This window comes from Myxine glutinosa, chromosome 5, assembly GCF_964187855.1.
Source record: "Myxine glutinosa chromosome 5, kmMyxGlut1.1, whole genome shotgun sequence".
Classification (NCBI taxonomy): Eukaryota; Metazoa; Chordata; class Myxini; order Myxiniformes; family Myxinidae; genus Myxine; species Myxine glutinosa.
Window position 1 is genome coordinate 128,447,441 of NC_136265.1, and position 21,116 is coordinate 128,468,556.

General features: G+C 46.1%; 2 protein-coding genes across 3 annotated transcripts in view; one reads left to right on the forward strand and one right to left on the reverse strand.

Moving 5' to 3' along the window:
* The window catches only part of RPL14 (ribosomal protein L14), a 31,024-nt gene extending 25,262 nt beyond the window's left edge, over window positions 1–5,762 (reverse strand). Inside the window, exons 1-5 of the mRNA XM_068116270.2 lie at window positions 5,721–5,762; window positions 4,948–5,049; window positions 2,414–2,508; window positions 1,952–2,051; window positions 1,790–1,843 (exon numbers count right to left, since the gene is read on the reverse strand). Of these exons, the coding sequence (XP_067972371.1) occupies window positions 1,790–1,843; window positions 1,952–2,051; window positions 2,414–2,508; window positions 4,948–5,049; window positions 5,721–5,723 (354 nt within the window). The 5' untranslated portion in view covers window positions 5,724–5,762. The remainder of the gene's footprint in view (window positions 1–1,789; window positions 1,844–1,951; window positions 2,052–2,413; window positions 2,509–4,947; window positions 5,050–5,720) is intronic.
* A 703-nt stretch (window positions 5,763–6,465) lies between these two features.
* Window positions 6,466–21,116, forward strand: part of LDHD (lactate dehydrogenase D) — a 40,352-nt gene continuing 25,701 nt past the window's right edge. The window contains exon 1 of one of the 2 annotated variants that reach the window (XM_078778679.1): window positions 6,466–6,624. In XM_078778679.1, coding sequence (XP_078634805.1) covers window positions 6,568–6,624 — 57 coding nt within the window. In that variant the 5' untranslated portion in view covers window positions 6,466–6,567. The remainder of the gene's footprint in view (window positions 6,625–21,116) is intronic. The other variant, XM_078778680.1, reaches the window with a different exon arrangement.

Consider the following 21,116-nt stretch of genomic DNA (forward strand, 5'->3'; position numbering starts at 1 on the left):
CGGCTTTGCGTCCTCACTCCGGCTCGGTTGGCCGCCATTGAACATGTGCTCGACGGGGTTACCCAGAAGGGGGCTCCCTGTCGGCCCCTCGTCAAGGGCGGAGCCGGTAACCCCCGCACCCAATGAGAAGCCATGGGCCGATGCCATATGGGGCGGAGCTAACGAGCGAGGGCGTGACTCCCCGCCGGATATACGCGGCCCCGCGCCGGACGTGACGCAAGATGCGCCCCGAGCTTGGAAGGAAAAGACGCCACCCTCCCGAGCGCTGAGCGACCTCCCCAGCTTGAGACCAAAGTCGCGACCCACAAGCGCTGTGATACCTTCACGCATCTCTGGACACCACCGTACGTGATCCTGCCCTGAGCACAGGTGCACCTGGAGCGATCGCTACCCGCTTTCCTGGCCATCAAACCCCGTGTGAGTGAGCCTTGTCCCGCGTTTACCTGTCGTCTGTCCGGGGATAATATAAGTGTGTTTAAGTGCCCACCTTCCTATGTTTCCCTCTTGTCCCTGTAATCTAAACCTTCCGCAATTGTAATAACAACCTTTGAGAACCGTATCCCTGGTGTCGTATTGTGTGATTGTAATCCAGCCGGGTGTCTTCTTTTTCTTATTGAGCCAGCATAGCGCGATTAGTCAACCCCGGGTGCAATCGGGGTAACTTGTACGGATACGGCGGCCATCCCGCTCGGCCCACCATACCATCAAAGTCGTATCTGTAACAATATGTTGCGAACATTTTCAGATATTGGGCCACTTGAAATTCCGTAATTTTTTTTTTCAAATTTTTTCAAATTTCGTAATTTCAAATTTTTCGGGTGACACCGTCACAATTTCGGTCTTCGAGGCCGGCCGATAGGCAAAGTGTGACCGGAAGGGACGAGGTTCTCCTGACCACGTGGCCCTCGATCTGGGAAGCGAGAGGCGTTCCATTAGTGGACGCGCCCCTCACGCCCGACTTTTGGGCGGCCCCGGCAGGCCGTTTGTTTTGACGTTCCGTGACAGGCCCCGCACCCCCACCTCCGGGCCGACCGGAAGCTTGTGCTGAGTACATCATACCTGAACAACTCAGTGAGGCAGTACACAGCAGTGCACACCAGGGTGACCCCTTCAGTGCATAAACCAATTAACCTGTCCACTGCAGGGCATATAGAAATGAAGTTATTTTTTGCATATAATAATAATATAAGTTCAGTTCTATATAACAATTTCTGTTATCACCACTACCACTACAACTACTACAAGCTTTGTCTGGAATTTTGTGGACTAACAGACAAACAGACATACAGACAAGCTGGGATCAAAACATTACCTCCTTCCACCATTGAGTGTAGAGGTAAACATCATGGAAATTATATCATGCCCTAGATTTAATTCATGCTTACCCGTGTATTTGCTTCACTGGTTCACAAGGTCTTTTGCATACATGTAATTCAGACTCTCGTCTTCATTGCTGACCACACAATGTTCGCAACATATTAATGTACATTTGTGCCAAATTTGGTGCTTGTATCACAAAATGCACAATTCTTTTGAATATTTGGGCTAAGCCGCCCCACTATATCGGCCGGCCTCGAAGACCGAAATTGTGACGGTGTCACCCGAAAAATTTGAAATTACGAAATTTGAAAAAATTTGAAAAAAAAAATTACGGAATTTCAAGTAGCCCAATATCTGAAAATGTTCGCAACATATTAATGTACATTTGTGCCAAATTTGGTGCTTGTATCACAAAATGCACAACAGGTTTGCTATGCTGCTACACTATCTACCAAACAACGGCACTCACCATTCTCTTTACTTTCATCAACTTGTACCGATCAAAGTCAGTCATATTGGCTTTCTGCAAAGCAACAGGAACACCAAATGGAAACAGTTTCCGATGAAAACGGCAAACTAGAGATTAAAGGTGTACAAGGTAGAATGCGGAGTGCGGGTCGTCATCTGGTACCCTTTTACGAGCGTCCATCTTGCGGTACCAGTTGCTCGCCTCCCAACGCTTGGTAATGTCGGCCTTCGTCCAGGCCTCACGTACTGCCTTCTGCCGACACCTACAACATAGAAACAGAATTAACAATAGCAAGGCCAATTACTAAATTATAAAACTCATGCATAACCGAAGGTGGACGGAGGTTATGTTTTCACCAGTTTGTTTGTTTCTGTCTGTCTGAGCATGATATCTCAGAACATTATGGACGGATTTGGACAAAATTTGGTAAACAGGTTGGTTGTGTGGCAAGGCCGAATCGATTAGATTTTGGGTAAAGTGCGAATGCAGATCCAGCCTGTCTAGGAATATGTACAGCGAGTGTCCGAGGCGGAAAGAGCAAACATTTCCGAGCGACACATATTCCGAATGCCATAAAACTGCACCTCTGTTCCATAGCTTTGTCTTGTAGATACAAGTGCTTACCCATAAGGGATTTTGATGACAAAATCTGTGAGATGCAAGATTTTGAAGGGCATACTTTGTCTTTTTACCCCAGAGCAGGGTCCATCAACCAGGGCCTGTAAAAGGATAACAATCGTGTGAGAAAGTGAATGCGAAGTCGGGTTAACAACAGTTAGACAAATTACAAAGAACCATTTCAACAAAGTGGTTCCTCCACATTTTTGTCCCAGGCTGAACAAATAATAGCGATCCATTGAATAACACAATAACGACATATCGTGCCATTATGCAAAGGGAATCACAGCCGACATCCCACCAGGTTTTTATTGTAAAGGTATGCACAGCGATAACAACAAAGGAAACCGTTTCTCGGTTCTGTTTCCTATATTACAGATTTTTTTAAATGCACTCATCCGTGGAGAACGACAGACCAGTGGCATTGGTTTTGATTAACCCTTTGAGTGAATGAATGAATGAATGATCGTTTTTAGGCCATTTTCTCCGCGAGAGCAGGGGTTAGCCTTGCGGGCCCCATTACAAATCATGGTTCCCTGTTTGAGGCAATGTTTTTATGGCCGGATGCCCTTCCTGACGCCAACCCTTGGTCGCCTCTTACGATGCGCAGGGATACTGTGTACCTATTCTAAATCGGGGTACACACCGGGATCATTCATCCCAGCAAGCTGGTACTCAATTTGCCGACCTCGGAAGGATGACAGGCCGAGTCAACCCCCCTGGCGTTAATTCAGCGATCGACCGGGATTCGAACCAAGGATCCTAGGATCCCAAGCTGGCACCCTAACCGTTAAGCCAACACCAGGCTTTGATTAACCCTTTGAGTATGGGATTTTTTTTTTGATAAAAAATACCCCCGGTACGGGATTTTTTGGGCATTATGGGAATGCAACCACGTACTGACGATCTATTTATAGGTATCGTCGATGACGTGTAGTAACGTCATCCGTACACAATACTTTTTCGCGGGTTGCGGCACTGGACGTCATCCGTACTCAAAGGGTTAAAATGAACAGATGATGCAGTCCGATGGCTGCACGTTAGAGTCCGTCATAACATGGGTGCTGTGTAGCGTGCATAGTACCAAAACCATTCATTTCCACGTTGGAGCGGATATCTGTCCAGGATTGTAACCCAAGACGAGAAACTGCTTCCACAAAACAGACGTTGGATTGAGGATATCGAGGATACATGCAATTAAAAGGACATTCCTCGTTAATAAAAAAAAGATATATATATGTTTACACGTCCTCCGAGCATCTCGTTCATATCATTTTCTGCATAATCCTCGTAAATCTCCCATCCTATAAATGACTGTCAGGAGAGAAACCCCAGCAAAAAAAAAAAAAAAAAAAAAAAAAAAAAAAAAAAAACCTATATAATAATACCATAAGGACTCGCCTTTGTTGTCCCTTTTACGCTGCACAGTGACCCGCTGCCCACGGCACTAATGCATTTACGATCTACGAACCGCGCTCTTTGTTTATCACGTACAGCCACACTCGAAAAATCTGAATTAGTCGACTTTGGGGCCAAAAAGCATACGATTAACGGCCGATACGACGCCATCTTACGACGCCATCGTATTGGCGTCTGCTGGGCGAAGGCGAAGCAAGCCGTCCGCTGATTGGACAGGCGAAGGCGAAAGCAAGCCGTCCACTGAGTGGACAATCCAGAGCATGCATTTGTGCCGGTGTCGGCGATCGTTGTTCATATCGTCCACTGAGACGGCGATCGTCCACTGAGACTCTTCATTGTCATCTTTCTTCCTAACTCTTACTCGGACAAGCAAATCCCCTATGCCATCCATACACCACATCCTCCCTTCCGTGGATGTTCCACGGGTTTCGGCTAGTAATAATAATAATAAACGTAAAGTGGATTACAGTACACCACCCTTCAAAAGTGCACTTGAAAAGTTGCTCGTCCTTTCTCCAGAATAAAAAAAATGGTTTTAATCCATTTTTTGTATACATAGCATAGTCAAGGCTCGGGTAAAATATAGTAGACCGAATGCATCAGCATGCAACAAGACAAAAGGAACAATAAGAGAGGGGACAGCAAGAGCAGACTTGAAGGACAAGGTAGAGGGAAACTTGGACAAAACAATGGGTGTGGAGGGAGGTAGGGAAGGACAGTTGGGGTGGACAACATGGATACAGAGGAAACAACTGGAAATTTGGAAGGAGAAGTGACTTAGGTGGGTTAACAAGGGTGGAAAAGATCATGGTTTAGGATTGGGGAAGAAAGATCATGGGATCTCTCTAAAAGATCATACCATTGAGAATTGGTGCCCTGGACAAATTTGAGATTCCTGACGTGTCAATCTCTAGTCTACTGGACAATGATGACAGAACACAAGACCAAAGTCTGACGAGCAAGATCTACAGGCAGCACCAACCTCTTACACAATGATATATATATACATACTTAATACACCCATGTGACCTTGTGCATTTTGTTCACAGGTGAAGGTCGAAGTTGGATAAACACGCATTTAGGTTGTTACAGCCGTTGTGGATCGACCTGTATATACACACCCGGTTCTGATCGACAACATTGACGATAACCACCAGTTTGTCCGCATGAGGACCATAACCCACGTGGGCTATGCGGCCGAGTTCCACAAAGCGTTTGAACACCTGCAGGTGAAAAGCAAGAACAGGTGAGCTCATTATCGGAGGGCACATCTCAAAACAGGGGCAAAAAAAATAAATAAATAGTGACGAAGTCAAAGGTTGGCTCCTTCAGGGATGGGAGAAATGAGTTGCAAAATCGATAACTTTTCTTTCATCAGGATACTTGGAAGGTTGGTGTCGTCCAGTGATCATCCCCGTATACACATCTGGGTTATACGCACTAAGGACTAGTAGCGGTGCAATTATCGGGACATTTAAAACTAGAGGAGGAAGAAGAAGATGGCAGGGCAACCACGATGCTAATCGTCGGATCGCCCTATTCAGGATTAATCACAAAAAGCTGAAGAAGAATGAAAATAACGTTCTAATTCGATACAGAAAGAAAAAGAAAATTGCATTTTAAAAAGTGCAAACGCCGCGGAAGGAGGAATTAAACGTATCCGTGAGGTAAAGGCTGAACGCGAGCCATGTGCGGTAGGCCGCGAAGTGCCTCACGACACATTCAATCGAGATAAAATGGAGTCTCCAACATCTCCCACAAATAAAACATTCATATCATTAACAGCCAACGCCATCACTTTCTGAAATGATCATCACATCGAAATATTTCTCCCAATTAGCTCACAGTCAGGATTTCTATACAGAGTAAGATTTAAAAAAAAAACAGGTCACACCATGATGGCCACGCGAATCGCGAAGAGGGAATGACGTCACATCCGGTAGTGGAAATAAATTTCCGTATTGCGTTGTAATTTCATTTTACAGCTTTATGTATTTTGATGGTTTACTTCGACGATGTTTTATAACAACTTGGGGAAAAAATTAGATATAAACTATAAAGGTTTGTGTCCCGGGTCTTCATCCGTCTGCAGCAGGCGTATACCCACCCACAAGCCTTCTTCCTTCAAAATGATCAAGGGGTTGTTCAGTTACTAAGCAGCTAGCTAGCGCTCACCAAGCCAGCCGTTCCCTTTCAACGGCTTCGAATGCAGTGCTTGCTTGAGTGCCCAAGCCACTTGGCGAGCGCTGAAGAAGAAACTTGGTACCTGAACACCCAAGTCTTTCCTTCGTTATTGTCATTATTTGCTTAATTTAAATGGATATTAGTATCTCTTAGTCGATTTGCAAATATTAATCCGAACAATTATCATTATAAACAGAATTATTTTTCAGATGCATTTAATTATAATTTCGAAACGATTCCAACGCAAAGCCTCTGCGCCAAACTACATCGCCATGGAAACATAAAGCGCATGAGGCATTCATCGTGGTCCCATTGCAAACAAATTTGCAAAGTTAAAAACTATGGCTTTTTTGACTTTTGATTATGACATTTTTTCCCATTGTCGAAACGAAACAATGACGTCATGGAAGTGCGGGGTTGGGCGGAGAAGCATGGCGGTGGTTGGTTGGGGCTCACGTCGGTGGGGTCCGTGCGTGACGTCATTACGCGCAGATCAGGTCGTGTCGTTACTGCCTTTTGAAGTTTGAACCCGCAGAGTGAGAGCTTCACCGTTCACCATGTTACGTTTGGTTCGCCCGGGGCTGCATCTGGCGAGAGGACACCGCGCCTTGCAGGTATTCGTGCTTTAATTAGCGTGATTGTGTGTGACGTAGCACGTAGGTTTGGTGACACGCATGACTAAGGTAAACCCGCGCATCGTTATCATTAAGGAAACAAAACTTGCGCGAAATAAGATTCATTCTTTAATCCGTCTCGTCTCGGACGTTCCTCGTCGGCGAATCTGCGGCCATGCATGTGGGTTCTTCGAAGGTCGAAACAGAAAATTCCCCGGGGTTCAGGTCCAACAAGGGGGCGATTCAGCTTCTCCAAGTCACAGTCGCCAATGGTGATCTACGCAATATGAGCCCAAGTGCGCAGACAGGTCCGTTCTCGTGGACCGGGGAGTGATCGGCAACTAGAGGACGTCACATCGTCTTCTTCTTCCACAATAATTCCCATGTTCCTGTGGGGTTGGCCGGTGGAAACTTTGCCCAAGTCTTTCGCGAACCGGCTGGCCAGGCAGGAATTTGTATTTTAGGGCAGGAGTTTGTAAAAAAAATTCCGGATGCCGGCGATAGCTTCCCTACTCCTCGCGAAAAACATCATGGCATCTTTAACGTCCACCAACTAATGATGGCAGAGGGGATGCCCAGTTTTTTTTTTTTGTTTTTTTTTGTATACTGAATCGAGGCTCGTGAAAGAGCTGACATTTACTTCACAAACAAATCAACCAGACAAACAAACTATATAAAAAGAGGGAGCGGAAGACAAGGTTTGGGAGAGAAGGGGAAGCACACAAACACAACATCCGAGAGCAGGGAGATGTGTGGAAGGGAGAGGGCCCGGCGGGAGGAGGCATGGGAAGGGGGGGGGGGAGGGAGAAGTATAAAACACAAGGACACCAAGGACTTCCTGGACAGAAGTTGGTATTTCAAAAAAGTGGAATCGGGGTGAAATTAGCGGGGGTAGAAAAGATCAAGGTTTTGGATGGGGGAAGATAAGAGATGGTGGTGAACAGCAGTTTAACGTCCATCCGAGGGTCGTTCACACATTGATGAATCACCGTCTGAATTTGGAATCTTTCTGAATTTTTTGGACTTGTTTATTATCCACTTTATACCTTAATAGTAGGGCGGCTTAGCAAAATTACCGTTACACGGTGGACAAAATCACCAAATTTGGCATGAACACTCCTAATGACCTATTAATCAATATTAGCCGAGGAGCCCTCGCAAATTTTTACGCGTATTCGTGTAAAACCAAAAAATCCAAAATGGGCGCCATCCAGTAATTAAAAACACATTTCCCGGGTTATAGAAGTCATGGATAGCAAAAATTGGTATCAAAATATAAATTTTTAGGACACTGAATGTGTATTTTGATATTACAATATCACCAGTAAATTTAAAGGGACATTCAGTGATTTCATGTGAAGGGCGCCCTCAATGTTAGGGGGGGGGAAAGCTTTTGGCTTGAATACATTGCTTATAACTCCAGGTCATCAATTATTGCGAATGATAAGCTGTAAACATTGTACCCTGGAAATACAACATTATCATTAGGAGTGCAAAATATCGAGCCCAAGAATTGGGCGTGTCGCTTATTGGATGTCACGCCTACCATTACAATCAGTATCCACTATAAACCAATGAGAGGTTTAGATTAAGACTTAAGTTCTTTTAACTTACGTTCTTAAGGAAAGTTCTTTTCTCTGTGAGCCCTGATGAAGATGAGAATAAGGGTTTCGTATCTCAGGATAAGGTCCCAGTACATAAAGGTGGGACTCTTCTTCAGCATGTCATTCCTCCAAGCTTCTGCAGATTGATTGTCTTTAGGTCTCTCGGAGAGCAGGAAAGCCTTTCTTTGAAGGTTAAGGAGAGTAAGGAGGGTGATTTGATGGGCATGCCTGGTTCGTGTGAGATGTGACACCTTCAGAAATGAGTCGGCTATGCCAGTGAAAGCCACATCTGCCTCTGTAAGGGCGGTAGTCCAGCCAGAACTTTCCAGAATATCTCCAAGTGTGTTCCACAGTGCCATTTCTGTGTGTAAACCACCTAACATAACAACATGCACTTTTCCCCCATGAGTATCAGGCCATTTCCACTGTACAAACTTTGCCAGGGCAAATAGAGGCTCATCAAAGGTAGTGACTGGAATTTGTCCTGGGTTGAGATACTCAATCGCTTGTCTCTGGACATCCATGCCGTGCTTTATCATTGCGGCGGTGGAAGACTTTTCGTAGAACATAGGCAGTAGTGAACACACAGCTGGAGGGTCTTCTATGGGAGGTTGCTGCGAAGCATGATAGGCAGCCCAGACGAAGGGCATCTTCATTGGTGACATCCTCCTCTAACAGTGCTAGTGCATGTTCGACCCAACTATTTTCCTGGATAAGTGCCTCATTTAAGCAGGTCTTGGTTGGCTCTGTGTTACTCTCAGGTACTTCAATTGCAGCGGTTGTTAAAGCTACAGCAGAGACAAAAGCATAACTGACCGGGAGAGACTGCTGTGTTGCACCAGAAGGGGGTATCATAGTAGGTGGTCTGCTCTCACCAGGATCAGTTTGTGTTGGAAACTGAAAGAGACTAATTCCAGTCCCATGAAAGGAGTCATGTGAAGTGGTTGAGCTAGGGTTATGGTCTAGGTTGTCTAGGGCACCAACAGTAAACAACCCTTTCCGGAGAAAAGCAGGGCATACAACGCCGTCTTCTTCAAATCGCTCACATACAGATGTGGCAATACAGTCCTCAAGGTCCATAACCCTGTCATATGAAATGCTGATACCCATCTGATACAATTGCTGGATGAGTTTCTTGCTTCTTGTCAGTCCATGAATATTGAGACCAATGTAAATGGGGAGAGGTGGCTCACGCTCCAGAGTATGTCTTGTTTCAACAGCTGATTCAGATGGAGTTTTCTTCTTTGTGTTGTAGAGAATGGTCTGTCCTATAGTGAGGCAAGCCTGTGATTCACATCTGTCTTGATCTTTCAAGTTAAGGCCATTAAGTATAAAGGAGACAAGTGATTTGAGGCTTGGGGGCATTGAATTTTCTTGACATTGTGTTGGGAAACAGCCAGTGAATTTGAAGCATTGATGGTTGAAAATGTCTTTGCGGATTATCGTTGCAGCTTTTGCTAGAATCTCAGCGTCTTCTGAGAAATCCCGTTTTTTCAAAGCTTCCTTCAACATATTTCGCATTCCTTCTTTGAAAACAATAACCGTGTTTCTACCATCGTTCTGTTCCTGTGCCTCTGGGAAGTGTTCCAGCAGTTGACGCTTCAGCCTAGTCTTGTTGACTTCTTTGTGGATACCCATGTCCTGAAGACGATTCACATAGAGTGAATGAATCTCTGAAAGCTTAAAGAGGAAAGTCCCAGAGTCTACAGCTATCTCAATGTAGCTTGTCAGCTCTACAAACACTCTAGACTCATTCACTTTTTCATTTACATTTGGTGATTCCCGACTCAACTTTCTGACGAGACTGCGGTAACGATTTCGCAGATGGGTCAGGCATTTTAAATGATACTTTGCTTCCATCGCAATCAAATCTCCTCCAACAATTCGAGCAAGAAGCTGTGTGTCATGTAGCTCTGTGATCATACATCGTATATTGGTATCAGCATCATATGTTAAAACTTGAGAGAGCTCACCGTCCTCATGTCCTTTGTAGACGGGTCAATATACTGCCTGACCCCAAAAAAATTGCAAATTTTTGTTTTATGCTTATTTCTAGTAGTTTATGAAGTGGAAGACAACATATTAAAAGTTGGACAATTTTGACGCATGGGAAAGTCCCTCAGTGACGTCAGAAAACAAGATGGCTGCCGGCAGATAAAACGTAAAAAAATTGACTGATAATCATCAGACCACTAACAATTTAAAGTTAATTTTGCACCAATATTTGTATTATGATCGTTGCTGGTAGTTTATGCAGTGCTAATCCTGAGACCATTCGCAATTTAAAGTAAATATTTGCACAAATATATGTTCTTTGATTGTTTCTGCCAGTCTATGACATGGAAAGCAACATATAAAAAATTGGACAATTTTGACACATGTGGAAGTACCATATGCCTTCTAGTCTTAGATTCCAGTTTCATCGTCCTCCTCCTCCTCCTCTATGTCTGGTTCAACACTCATATTGTCAGTTGCTGTCCTGGCAATGTCCACATGCACTGGTGCACTCTAATCCATGCTTCCTACATGAACACCTTAGTGTTTTGCACCCCCCTGAACAGTTGCAGTGAATCATCTGAAGTAGTATGTCTGGAGCAGGGCTTTTGTCTGTCATCACTGGAACAAGTTTTCCTCCTTCTACCTTCCATCCCCACTCCGTTGGCTCCATTCCACAACAAAGGCCCATCCATTCCATTACCTGGTAATAGGTCCGCAGAGAATGAAACTTGCAGGCAGCGGATGTGGGTGGCAGTCTTTCAGGAGTGACAAATGCCTTAGCCCTTGCAACCTTTTTGCAGAGAATGTTGTATCTGATCGATGCCAATGAGTCGTTCTGATTTGCTTTAAACAATGCCACCATTGCTCTGCAGCCTGCAGTTTCAATAACATCCTGACTCTGCTGTGGTTTACAGAACACCTTTGAGCTGTCTATCAGTTCCTTTTCTTTCTTGATGATTCTTTGAAACCCTGACTTCTTTCCAATCCCAAAGACACGAGACGTTGCGTCACAGCCAGTTAATGCATGAAGGAACAATATATCTCTGCAGGCTGCATTTCCAAGTATCTGCTGAAGGACTTTGATATTGTAGACATTTGATTTTGCCTTGTCAGACGGAAATAGAGTTCAATGCAGTTTGTCTCCACCATATAGAAGAGCAGGAGGAGAAGGAGATCTGTATCTTCTCCAATGAGGGTTGTAGATCTGGAAGCCGCATTTGCGACGGCCGCTTTTGCAATCTCAACATCAGCATCTCCCTCTGCTTGGATCACCTCACAGCCTTCCTTGTGCAACACCTCTATAATCAACAGTATCATTGCCTGCTTGTTTGACTCATTCGACAGAAAGTCCTCCTTTTTCCCAACAAATTTTGTTGACTCCGTAATGTTAACCTTGGTGGCATTCTTGTTTCTATTCCGACGTTGATGAGAACAGTCCTTTGTGCTTGGCCCAGCCTCATAACCATCAAACACAACAGTAGCTTTGCCATAGTGTCGTACTGTAAATGAGGCATATTCATCTGCAATGGAACTGTAGGTGAATCCCTCTGTCCACTTTAAGCGGTGAATAAGTGATCCCCCGTCAAGAACATAGTGATCTGTTCCTGGAACTGTCTGGTTGACAGCATTGTCAGATTTGGTTGTAGCATAATTCCTTATTGCCTCCGCCAACTGTGGTTTATCTGGCTGGCGCAGGATGTTTTTTGCCTCAAAAAGAGACATTGGGTATGGGCAGAGTTCATATTTCATCACTTCACCTATCTGGAGATCTCCCGTCTGTGACACCACTAAGAACCTCTGGAATAGTAACGCTGGATCTATTGTGCGGTCCTCAGCAACTTTGACTGCCCTGCTGAATGCAAGTGTCTTGGCTTTAGAACTCCTTTTGTGTGAATAGGAGTAAGCTGGGTGATCATCCATCTTCTTGACAATGTCACTACCTACTTTGAATAGGTCATGAACATTGACATCCTCATTTGCAGTAACCCCTGTGATGATATTGCGCAATGACTTGTCATCAGAAAATGGTGTGAAGCTGTCCAGTTTTTCGGCAACTTTGCCACGATCAGCTTCATCTCGACTCACCCTGGATGTTGTCAACTCCTTATGTTGTTCACTTGTTGAGTAGCTACTCGAGGTCAGTTCTTGCATAGCAAGGTTGTAGGAGGACGATATGGTTGAAGACAGAGTCCAAACTGCTCTCTGGTGCTCTGACATCCCACTTCCTCGAGTCAGCCCCCCTTGGCTTTTCAGTGAGCGCATTAATGTCTGTTCTATCACAAGATCAGAGCCTAGGCCAGCCCAGTATTGGTCACTGCGCCGGATTACATGATAACCAGATTGGAACTTCTGATGAACCTCAGGGTTGTCATCCTCTAACGCAAGCATCTTCTCGAGATAGAGTCGAGCTGACTTCAGGTAATTGGGATGGCCAGCAGCTGCAAATATCGGCAAGCAAGCTGATATGGCTTGGAGATGCATCTCCCAGGACCCCGTCCGATCAGCTGCCACAAGTGCCCTTGCAATTCCCAACATACGCTGGTAGTTGATCCAAAGTGCACTGGTTTTCGAGTCCTTTGCAAGTTTATTCCTTTCCTGATTCAATCTATTGTCAATGAAATGAATGCACTCTGATTGCAACACAGACTCTATAGTGTTACTTTCGACAGTCTCCAGGGAAATGTACAGTCGCTCCAGTTCTGCCACTTGTTCTTGAAACCCAGGGTCAACATCCACAATCTTGCCAACAACCTGACGTGTAAGACACTGATCCACAAGCAAATGGCCACGAAAAGCACGTTGCACCGCCTTCCCACTCAGCATGTGCACAACAGCATTTTGACCATACACTGTTTCCAGGATCTCTTTCAGTCCACTTCCATCCATCAAACTTCCAATGGCACCCAACAAATTCATTAATGTGTGGAAGCTCCCAAGCAGTAGCACTGCATTATGGATTGGGTTATCAGCAGGAAGAGCATTCACTATCTCAGAGGCCTTCCAAAACAGCGGTTGGTCAAATGTGATGATTGCTGGCATGTTGTGTTTTGATGCAAGTTTGCTCAGGTAATCAAGAGTTGACAAGATGCAGGTTTTGTCACCTGGGTTCATATCAATCATTGGGAGAAACTGTATTGAGGCTTTCCCTGGGTGATCACACTCCTCATGCCTGTCCACAACACTACAGTTGTAGGAGTACAAAATACATTTAGAATATATGGGGCAATTGTATGCATAGGCCTACCTGTCTTTTTGCTACTGCCTTGGCCTTGGTTGTATTGTACTGTATCTCCTTGGTTGTATTGTATTGTATCTCCAATGTTTACCATACAACGTTGTCCAATTGAGTCCTAATTAGGTGTAATTAACTCATTCATGTGGAGTTGTTACTCAGTCAAGCTGCACAACTACCAGTGAGGAATTAGGTCATTAGCCTACATGCTGGGAGGTCATATTGTTAAAGACATGTGTCAGGTAGCAGATGTAAACATTGTTAAAGACACGAAACAAGTGTTATAAAATGTTGCCTTTGCAGCTGGTCTCAGTGGAACAAATTAATTTATATAAACAAAAAGAAACAAAAATAAAAAACCAAAGACGTTTTCGACGTAGTGAATCGTGCATGGTTTTGTGACATTTTTATCATGTCAAAAATTTTTACTTTCCCATGGTCCATTTCTGTCCAACTTTTGATATGTTCCTAAGTAAGTCTTAAAATATAAGGAAATGCAATAAAACTAAAATTTGCAATTTTTTTGGGGTACGGCTGTTCTGGTTGTATATTGACCCGTCTATTGTCACAGAAGATGCACTTTGCTGTGTTTATCGTTTGGCGCTTACTTGATCTCCTTTGAGACTCGACAGTGTTGGGGACACCCCTTTTCTTTGCTTGCGTCCTTGTCAACTTGGAATTGTTATATTTCAAATGGCAAGATTTATGCCAAGATGCATGGTGGGTTACAAAATCTGCAGCAGTAACATCACTGCCAAAGTAGATGTTAGTTGGAAGTGCATCAATGTCTCTGAACTGTTCTACATTTGTCAAAAATGATGTATAAGCATCTGTCATGTCACGACTTGCTATAGGATTCTGCAAAGGGCATTTCAAAGGTTCAGATGTGTGTTGCTGACAAATGATACAACAATTCCAATCTAGATCCATCTTGTATACGGGCTCGTCTCTCTTGGCACGATGTCTGAATCCAATCCGTACCAGCAGTTTCCTTGGCTTTCAGTCGGTGCTCTGAAATTGAGCAAAAAGTATATATTATTCACATTAAAATAATATCAATATAAATAACTTAAGTTGAGTTTGGCAAAAATAAAAATTTTACTCACAAGTAATATTAATCCAGCTTTTTTTTTTTCTTTTTTTTTTTTTTTTTTTTTGTATACAAAATCGAGGCTCGTGAAAGAGCGAAAATTAATCACACAGAAAGACAAACAGACACATAAAACAAATAACATCGGGAGCGGTAGACAAGATGGGGAGAGAGGGGGAAGGACACAAACACAACATTTGAGAGCAGGGACCGAGAGACATGGAGACATCGAGAGATCTGTGGGAGGGAGAGGGCTTTGGGGGGGAGGCATGTGAAGGGGGGAGGCATGTGAAGGGGGGGAGGCATGTGAAGGGGGGGGGGTGGGAGAGGTATAAACATATGGACACTGCCAGGATTTCCAGGAAATAAGTTGGAATTTCAAACAAGGTGGATCTGGGGTGAATTAGTGGGGGTAGAAAAGATCAAGGTTATGGATGGGGGAAGATAAGAGATGGTGGTGAACAGCTGTTTTAAAGACCTGGAGGGAGGAGAGGGATTGAAGGGAGTGTGGGAGTTTGTTCCACAGGCGGGAGAAAAGAGGAATGAAAGAGTGAAGGTGAGCAGCGAGCCGAGATTTCGGCAGTTTAACCATCAGAGGGTTGCTGGCAGATCTTGTGCGACCTGTAGGAATATTTGGGGGACAGAGCACGGAGAGAGCTGGGGGAGCAAGGCCGGAGAGGAGTCGGTAGAAGACAGAAAGACCACCTACCTGCCTGCGGTGAGTGAGTGAAAGGCCCTCAGAGATAGCTTCATCGCGGGAGATTCCAATGATTTTGAAAGCTTTGGATTCAACAGCGTGAAGCCGAGCCAGGTGTGAGGCAGGAGCACCAGCCCATAGGGGAGAACAGTATTCCATTGAGCTGCGGATGAAAGCCTTGTATGTGGTGAGGAGCTCAGGTGTGCCGAGGAAGGACTTTGCACGACGGAGGATGCCCAGTCGGCGACTGGCTTTGGAGGCCAGCTTGGAAATGTGGTTTTCCCAAGAAAGATCATGGCAGATAGTGAGACCCAAAAGCTTGAGTGACAGAACTTCTTGGAGAGGATTGTTGAGAAAGTAGATGGGAGGGTTGTCCAGTCGATCTTTTCGGAGAGACATAGTAAGAGAGTGAGATTTGGCAGGATTGAAAGACATGTTCCACTTGTTTGACCAGTCTGTGATTTTGTCCAGGTCTTCAGAGAGTGAGGAGGCTGCAGACTGCCTATCTGAGGGAAGAGGAATGGAGCGGCAGAGAGTGGAGTCATCAGCAAAGAGATAGAGAGGATTTTCCAGAGAGTCAGAGAGATCATTGATAAAGACCAGAAAAAGCACAGGGCCCAGCACACTTCCTTGGGGAACTCCAGCCTGAACAGGAAGGGGAGATGAGAGAAATCCATTCAGGGCCACACGTTGACTACGACCAGAGAGGAAGTCCGCAAGCCATGCATGGAGATTTCCATGGATACCATAGGAGGAGAGTTTGGTGAGCAGAGCTGGGTGCCAGACCGTATCAAAGGCCCTTGATATGTCAAGGGAGACAGCTCTGATTTCCTGTTTGGCATTCAGGACCTCCATCCATTGTTGAGACAGCAGAAGCAGCATGTCCAGAGTAGAGTGACCTGGTCTGAAACCAAATTGATGATCAGAGATCAAGCCATTGGAGAAGACGAAAGATTTCATATCCGAAGCAATGATGGATTCCATGACTTTGCTGATAATTGGGAGCAGGCTGATTGGTCTGTAGTTGCAAGGATCTGTTTTTGCACCTTTTTTGTGTAAAGCGGTAATGTTAGCTGATTTCCAGGATGCTGGCAGATGACCTTGAGCAAAAGATAGGGTGAAAAGAACAGAGAGAGGGTGAGATAGAGCGGCAGAGCAGGATTTTAGGACCCGTGGGCTGATGCCGTCTGGTCCAGTTGCAGAATCAGAGTCGAGGTTTGACAACGAGGCTTTAATTTAGCATTCACAATGGATGTCCTATAATACTGTTATGAATTTGGTAATGCAACATCTAGAGCTAGGTAGATCTGAATAGGTAGGTATTCGGCTGTCGTGACAGGGACTCTACATGTAATAAGTTATTGATGTTCAGGCGGTTGTCGGGGTAAGATGTATGAGTGTGGATCTACCTGGAGATTCGAGTGTTAAATAGTGAGGGATTAAAGGTAACGCCCCTGTGAGTATCACCTAGTAATCAAACCTTTGTCCTTTATGGCACTGCAAACCACATAAACATTAGTTAGGTCCTTAGTGCAACATTAAATAATTCCCTTTCCCTGACATTGACTTCGTAATAAATGGGCACCACCAGGCCAAGAACACCGCCACAATACACCGCCACCGTTTACACCTCCAAGGCCTACAAACCTCGCCTGCGCACCTCAAAGGCCTACCAACCTCGCTGGCACGTGTTACACCAGGACCGCGGGGTCACGGACGGGAGATGTCAGGAGTCGCATGCCGCAGAGGGCGTGACCTGGGCGAGTTGGGAGGCTATGATTGGCTGAGGAGCGCGCCAATGTGACGTCATCGGCCACCAATATAGGCGACGGTCGGACGCCATTTCGGAGTTCGAGTGGAGTCCAGAGTTCGAGTGGAGTCCAGAGTTGAGAGAGTTGAGTCGCAGAGTTCGTTGTTACAGTTCCGTACCAGAGTTCGTGGCAGTTGGCACAGGACACGGTTCGTTGCACAGTTCGTCGGAGTTGGCACAGGACACGGTTCGTTGAACATTCGTGACCACAGCTCGTTGCAGTTGGCAGTTGGCACTTGGTTTTGGTTGCTTCGTGCAGCCCTGCGGTGGACCGTTGGAGCAAAGGAGCTCGTGGTGTGTGTGGGCCGTTGGACCGACGAGGCCTGGTGGCGCTTGGAGGCGGACACAGAGGGCCGTGGAACTTGGAGCGAGGTGTGCGATCGGGCCGAAAGGAGCGGTGTTGGACGGCAGCCACAAAGACGACGAAAGACCAGATAAGCCCGAATCCGCGTACATTTTGAACGACGTGACGTGTTCTTTTCGTAATTAATCTCCCTCGTTTTGTGTTTGATATCAGTCGTGTGGGGACGTCCCGATTTAGTTATTAGTATTACCGGCGCGTGTTTTTTTCACTGTTATTACTTTTAAATAATAAATCCTTATATTATTTTCTGTACATATTTGAACGCAGTTTCCTGGGTGTTTCATTTTAATAGATAAGGCTGGGGAGCTCGTTGCGTCTGGCCTCCCGCGCGTTTAACTTTGTGTTGAGCTTGAATCCGCCATTGAGTTTTCGCCTCGGGAGTGTAAAGTCTCGCAATCGGTCATCCGTGTTACCCTACGGTGTTCACCAAGGGTAGTCACGCGACAAGTGGTGTCAGGAGTGGGATTTGAACCCGTCGGACAAATTTTTTTGTCCGCGGCGAGACATCGACACGGTCGGACAAATTTTTTTGTCCGCGGGGAGACATCGACACGGTCGGGCGTACATTGCGCCCGACGTTCGAACGCAAAATTTTTATAGTCGAGGCGGAGAAATTTAATAATCAATCGGGCAAACGGAGCGCGATATCGTGTCTTCGTCAAATTTAAATTGTTTCAGGAATTATTAAAACTAGGGCATTGCCCGTACGTGGGTGCCCGTTCCTTGCCAAAAAAAAAAAAAAACGCTACCCGTACGCTCTACCCCGCCCGTACGCCCGTAAACAAAAAATAACAACGCTCTTCGCTTCCGCCCTTCGCTCTGACTGAATTGGGAGAAATAATGCGCATAAGAAATCGAATTACGTACCGTAATGGCGGTCAGCTCGTAACGCGCACACTGTCCGGAAGTTCGCATATCGCATATCTATCTATCTATCTATTAATGCCCATTTATTCAATTATCGCCAACGTATTTTGGCTTTTTGCAATTTAATCGCAAGGAAAAGTAGAAAGAGAAGAGGGAAAAAAAGAAAAGCCTTGCCTTGCTGCAAACAGCTGCTGCAAACAACAACAACATGGAAGGCTGCACTGTCCGGAAGTTGGCATATCGCAGTTACGATTATTTTAGTGTTAATGGCCAATTATTCAATTAGCGCCAACGTATTTTGGCTGTTTGCAATTTAATCGCAAGGAAAAGTAGAAAGAGAAGAGGGAAAAAAAGAAAAGCCTTGCATTAACGCATTAACGCTTGCATTGCATTAACGGTTCGGCACACGTGATAGCTCGCTGCTCTCTGATTGGTTGAAGCGTTTTTTGGACATAGCTCGGTAGGTACTTGTCCGATTAATTACAAACCTTGAAAAGGCACATCCTCGGGTCCCCAGCAATATACCTGGCAAGTTTCAAGTATATCGGACCCGTGGTTGTCGAGAAACAGCGGTCACAGACAAACACACAGACACACAGACACACAGACAGACACACAGAGATTACTGGAATTATAGATAGATAAATACGCGCGCGGGAAACAATCTTCCGGAAAGCGGATGTCGGAAATTGATGAGATGGAAGTACGCAGCGAGGCCTCCGTCAGCGTCGGGAGTGAGCCGGAAATAGGGGAATTAGATGCAGAGGTGAGCCTTGGAACCTCCCTCGTCCCGAGCACCAACTTATCCCCCTCCCCCACCGGGGAGTCGGGAGTAGTAGGAACGGCCCCGACAACCGACCAGATGTTGGGTCAATTGCTTCGAAAAATGGAGTCCCAGGGGAAGGAATGTAGGGAAGGAATGAAGGGAATGAGTGATCGATTGGAGGAACAAATTGAAGGGATGGAAAAGAACAGTGAGCGATTGGGAAAGCAGATGGGGGACATGTACGCACAGAGAGAGCGAGCCAGTCGGGAATTGAATGAACAAATGAAGTCACAGGGGAAGGAATGGAGGGAAGGAATGAAGGAAATGAGTGATCGATTGAGTATTAAAATTGATGGGCTGGCAAACAAAATGGCAAAATTTGGAATTGCACAGGTGGATGGGGAATGTCCACAGGTGGATGGGGAATGTGTACAGGTAGATGGGGAATGCCTGCAGGTAAACGTGGAGTGTCCACAGGTGAGCGGGGAAGGAAATTTGGAATGTGAGAGTTGTAATGGGGAATGTTTCCCACATTCTGGCCTGGTTGTTTATCGGGACCGTGTGGATGTCACAACACCCCAACCGGGGGATGAATTTGGAATTGTGCAGCACCAGGGCGGTGGTGCGGAGCAAGAGGGGGTAGAGTTTTTGGGGGTCCATGCGATAGAGCCGGACCGGGTATTTATTGAGGATGATTTGATCCAGCGGCTGGAGACCTGTGACAGTCCCATGGAGGTAGAGCTTGTTCAGGCCCAAAGGAGCCTGGGTGAAGAGGTGAGTTGGTCCGAGGAGGTGGTTGGAATGACCGAGGGGACGCTCACTGTACACTGCTATTTGGAAACAGAGGCTCCAAAATTGGACAACCAGTTGGGGGAGTGTGTTGGCTCCGGGCTGGATTTGGATCTTGGAGGATCGGGAGATAGAGCTTCTGGAGATTTGGTCCCTGTAGGGAATTTGGATCAACTGCAGGGAGGGGCAGAACAACCGGTGGTAGAGGTTGTTCCCTGCAGCTGCGGTTTGGCAGTGGGAATGAAAATTTGTAAAATAAAATTTAAAATAAAATTACAATGGGAACTTGATTTGGAGCAGCCATGGTGGGGATTGGTCCCCGGGCTGCGGGATTTGGACATGGAGAGGTCATGGGTGATGGCCTCGGGCAAAAGTTGCCCCTTTCAAAATTTGGGTATGCCGGCCAGCTGGGGGGCTGTGATGGCGAGATTTGGACGTGGGGTCCAGCCTTGGGTGTCGAGGTACGACCTGGGTCCCACGGGGGGTCTGGTGGAGTGTGGCGTCCCTTGTCCGTCGGGGCGCCGTCCGAGCTGGTGGCTCGGGCCGGCAGGGTCACCGGACCCTGGTGGGGGTTAAGACCTCCAGAGGGGTCCGAGGTGGTTTCTCAAGTCTGGGTTGGCATTTATTGAGGACCACTAGGGGGAGGTGTTGTGGGTCGCGCTTTGGTGGTGGCACCGCAGATGGCCAACTTGGGACTGATGTGGTGACCACCCGGGCATGCGGCCTGGCACTCTCCTCCAGGGACTCTAGGACAACCAGCATGTGGTGACCTGGCATGGTGGTTGGTCTATGGACGCGGGTCAAACCGAATGGACAGGGATGGAGATAGCCTGCCGGACAACCATTGGGGCATCTGTGGAACGTGATGGTGTGAGTGACCTTCCACAGATGCTCCGTTGTGATTTATGGACTCTCGGGTTGGGAAGAGAGCCATGGGGATGTGAATCGGGAGATGTGTAACGAGCCGAGCATATGGGCCATGCTCGGCTGGCATGTGTATGGCAAAGCATCCTTCTTTGGTGAGGTTAGTGAAATGTGACAAATGGTTGGCATGGGTAATCTGTGGGTTAGATGGAAATTTAAGGGTGGATTTTGAAATGCCATGGTGGACACTGTACAGTGACGCCATTATTGATCCAGGTGTGTAGACCAAAGTGTTGGAGGCTGTGATGAAATTAATAGGGTAGCAAGACACAGCTTTCAACTGGTTGCGGGGGCAACTGTGCTGATATTTGGGACGCGGGATGATGGGGATGTAGTTGTGTAGCCTGAGGG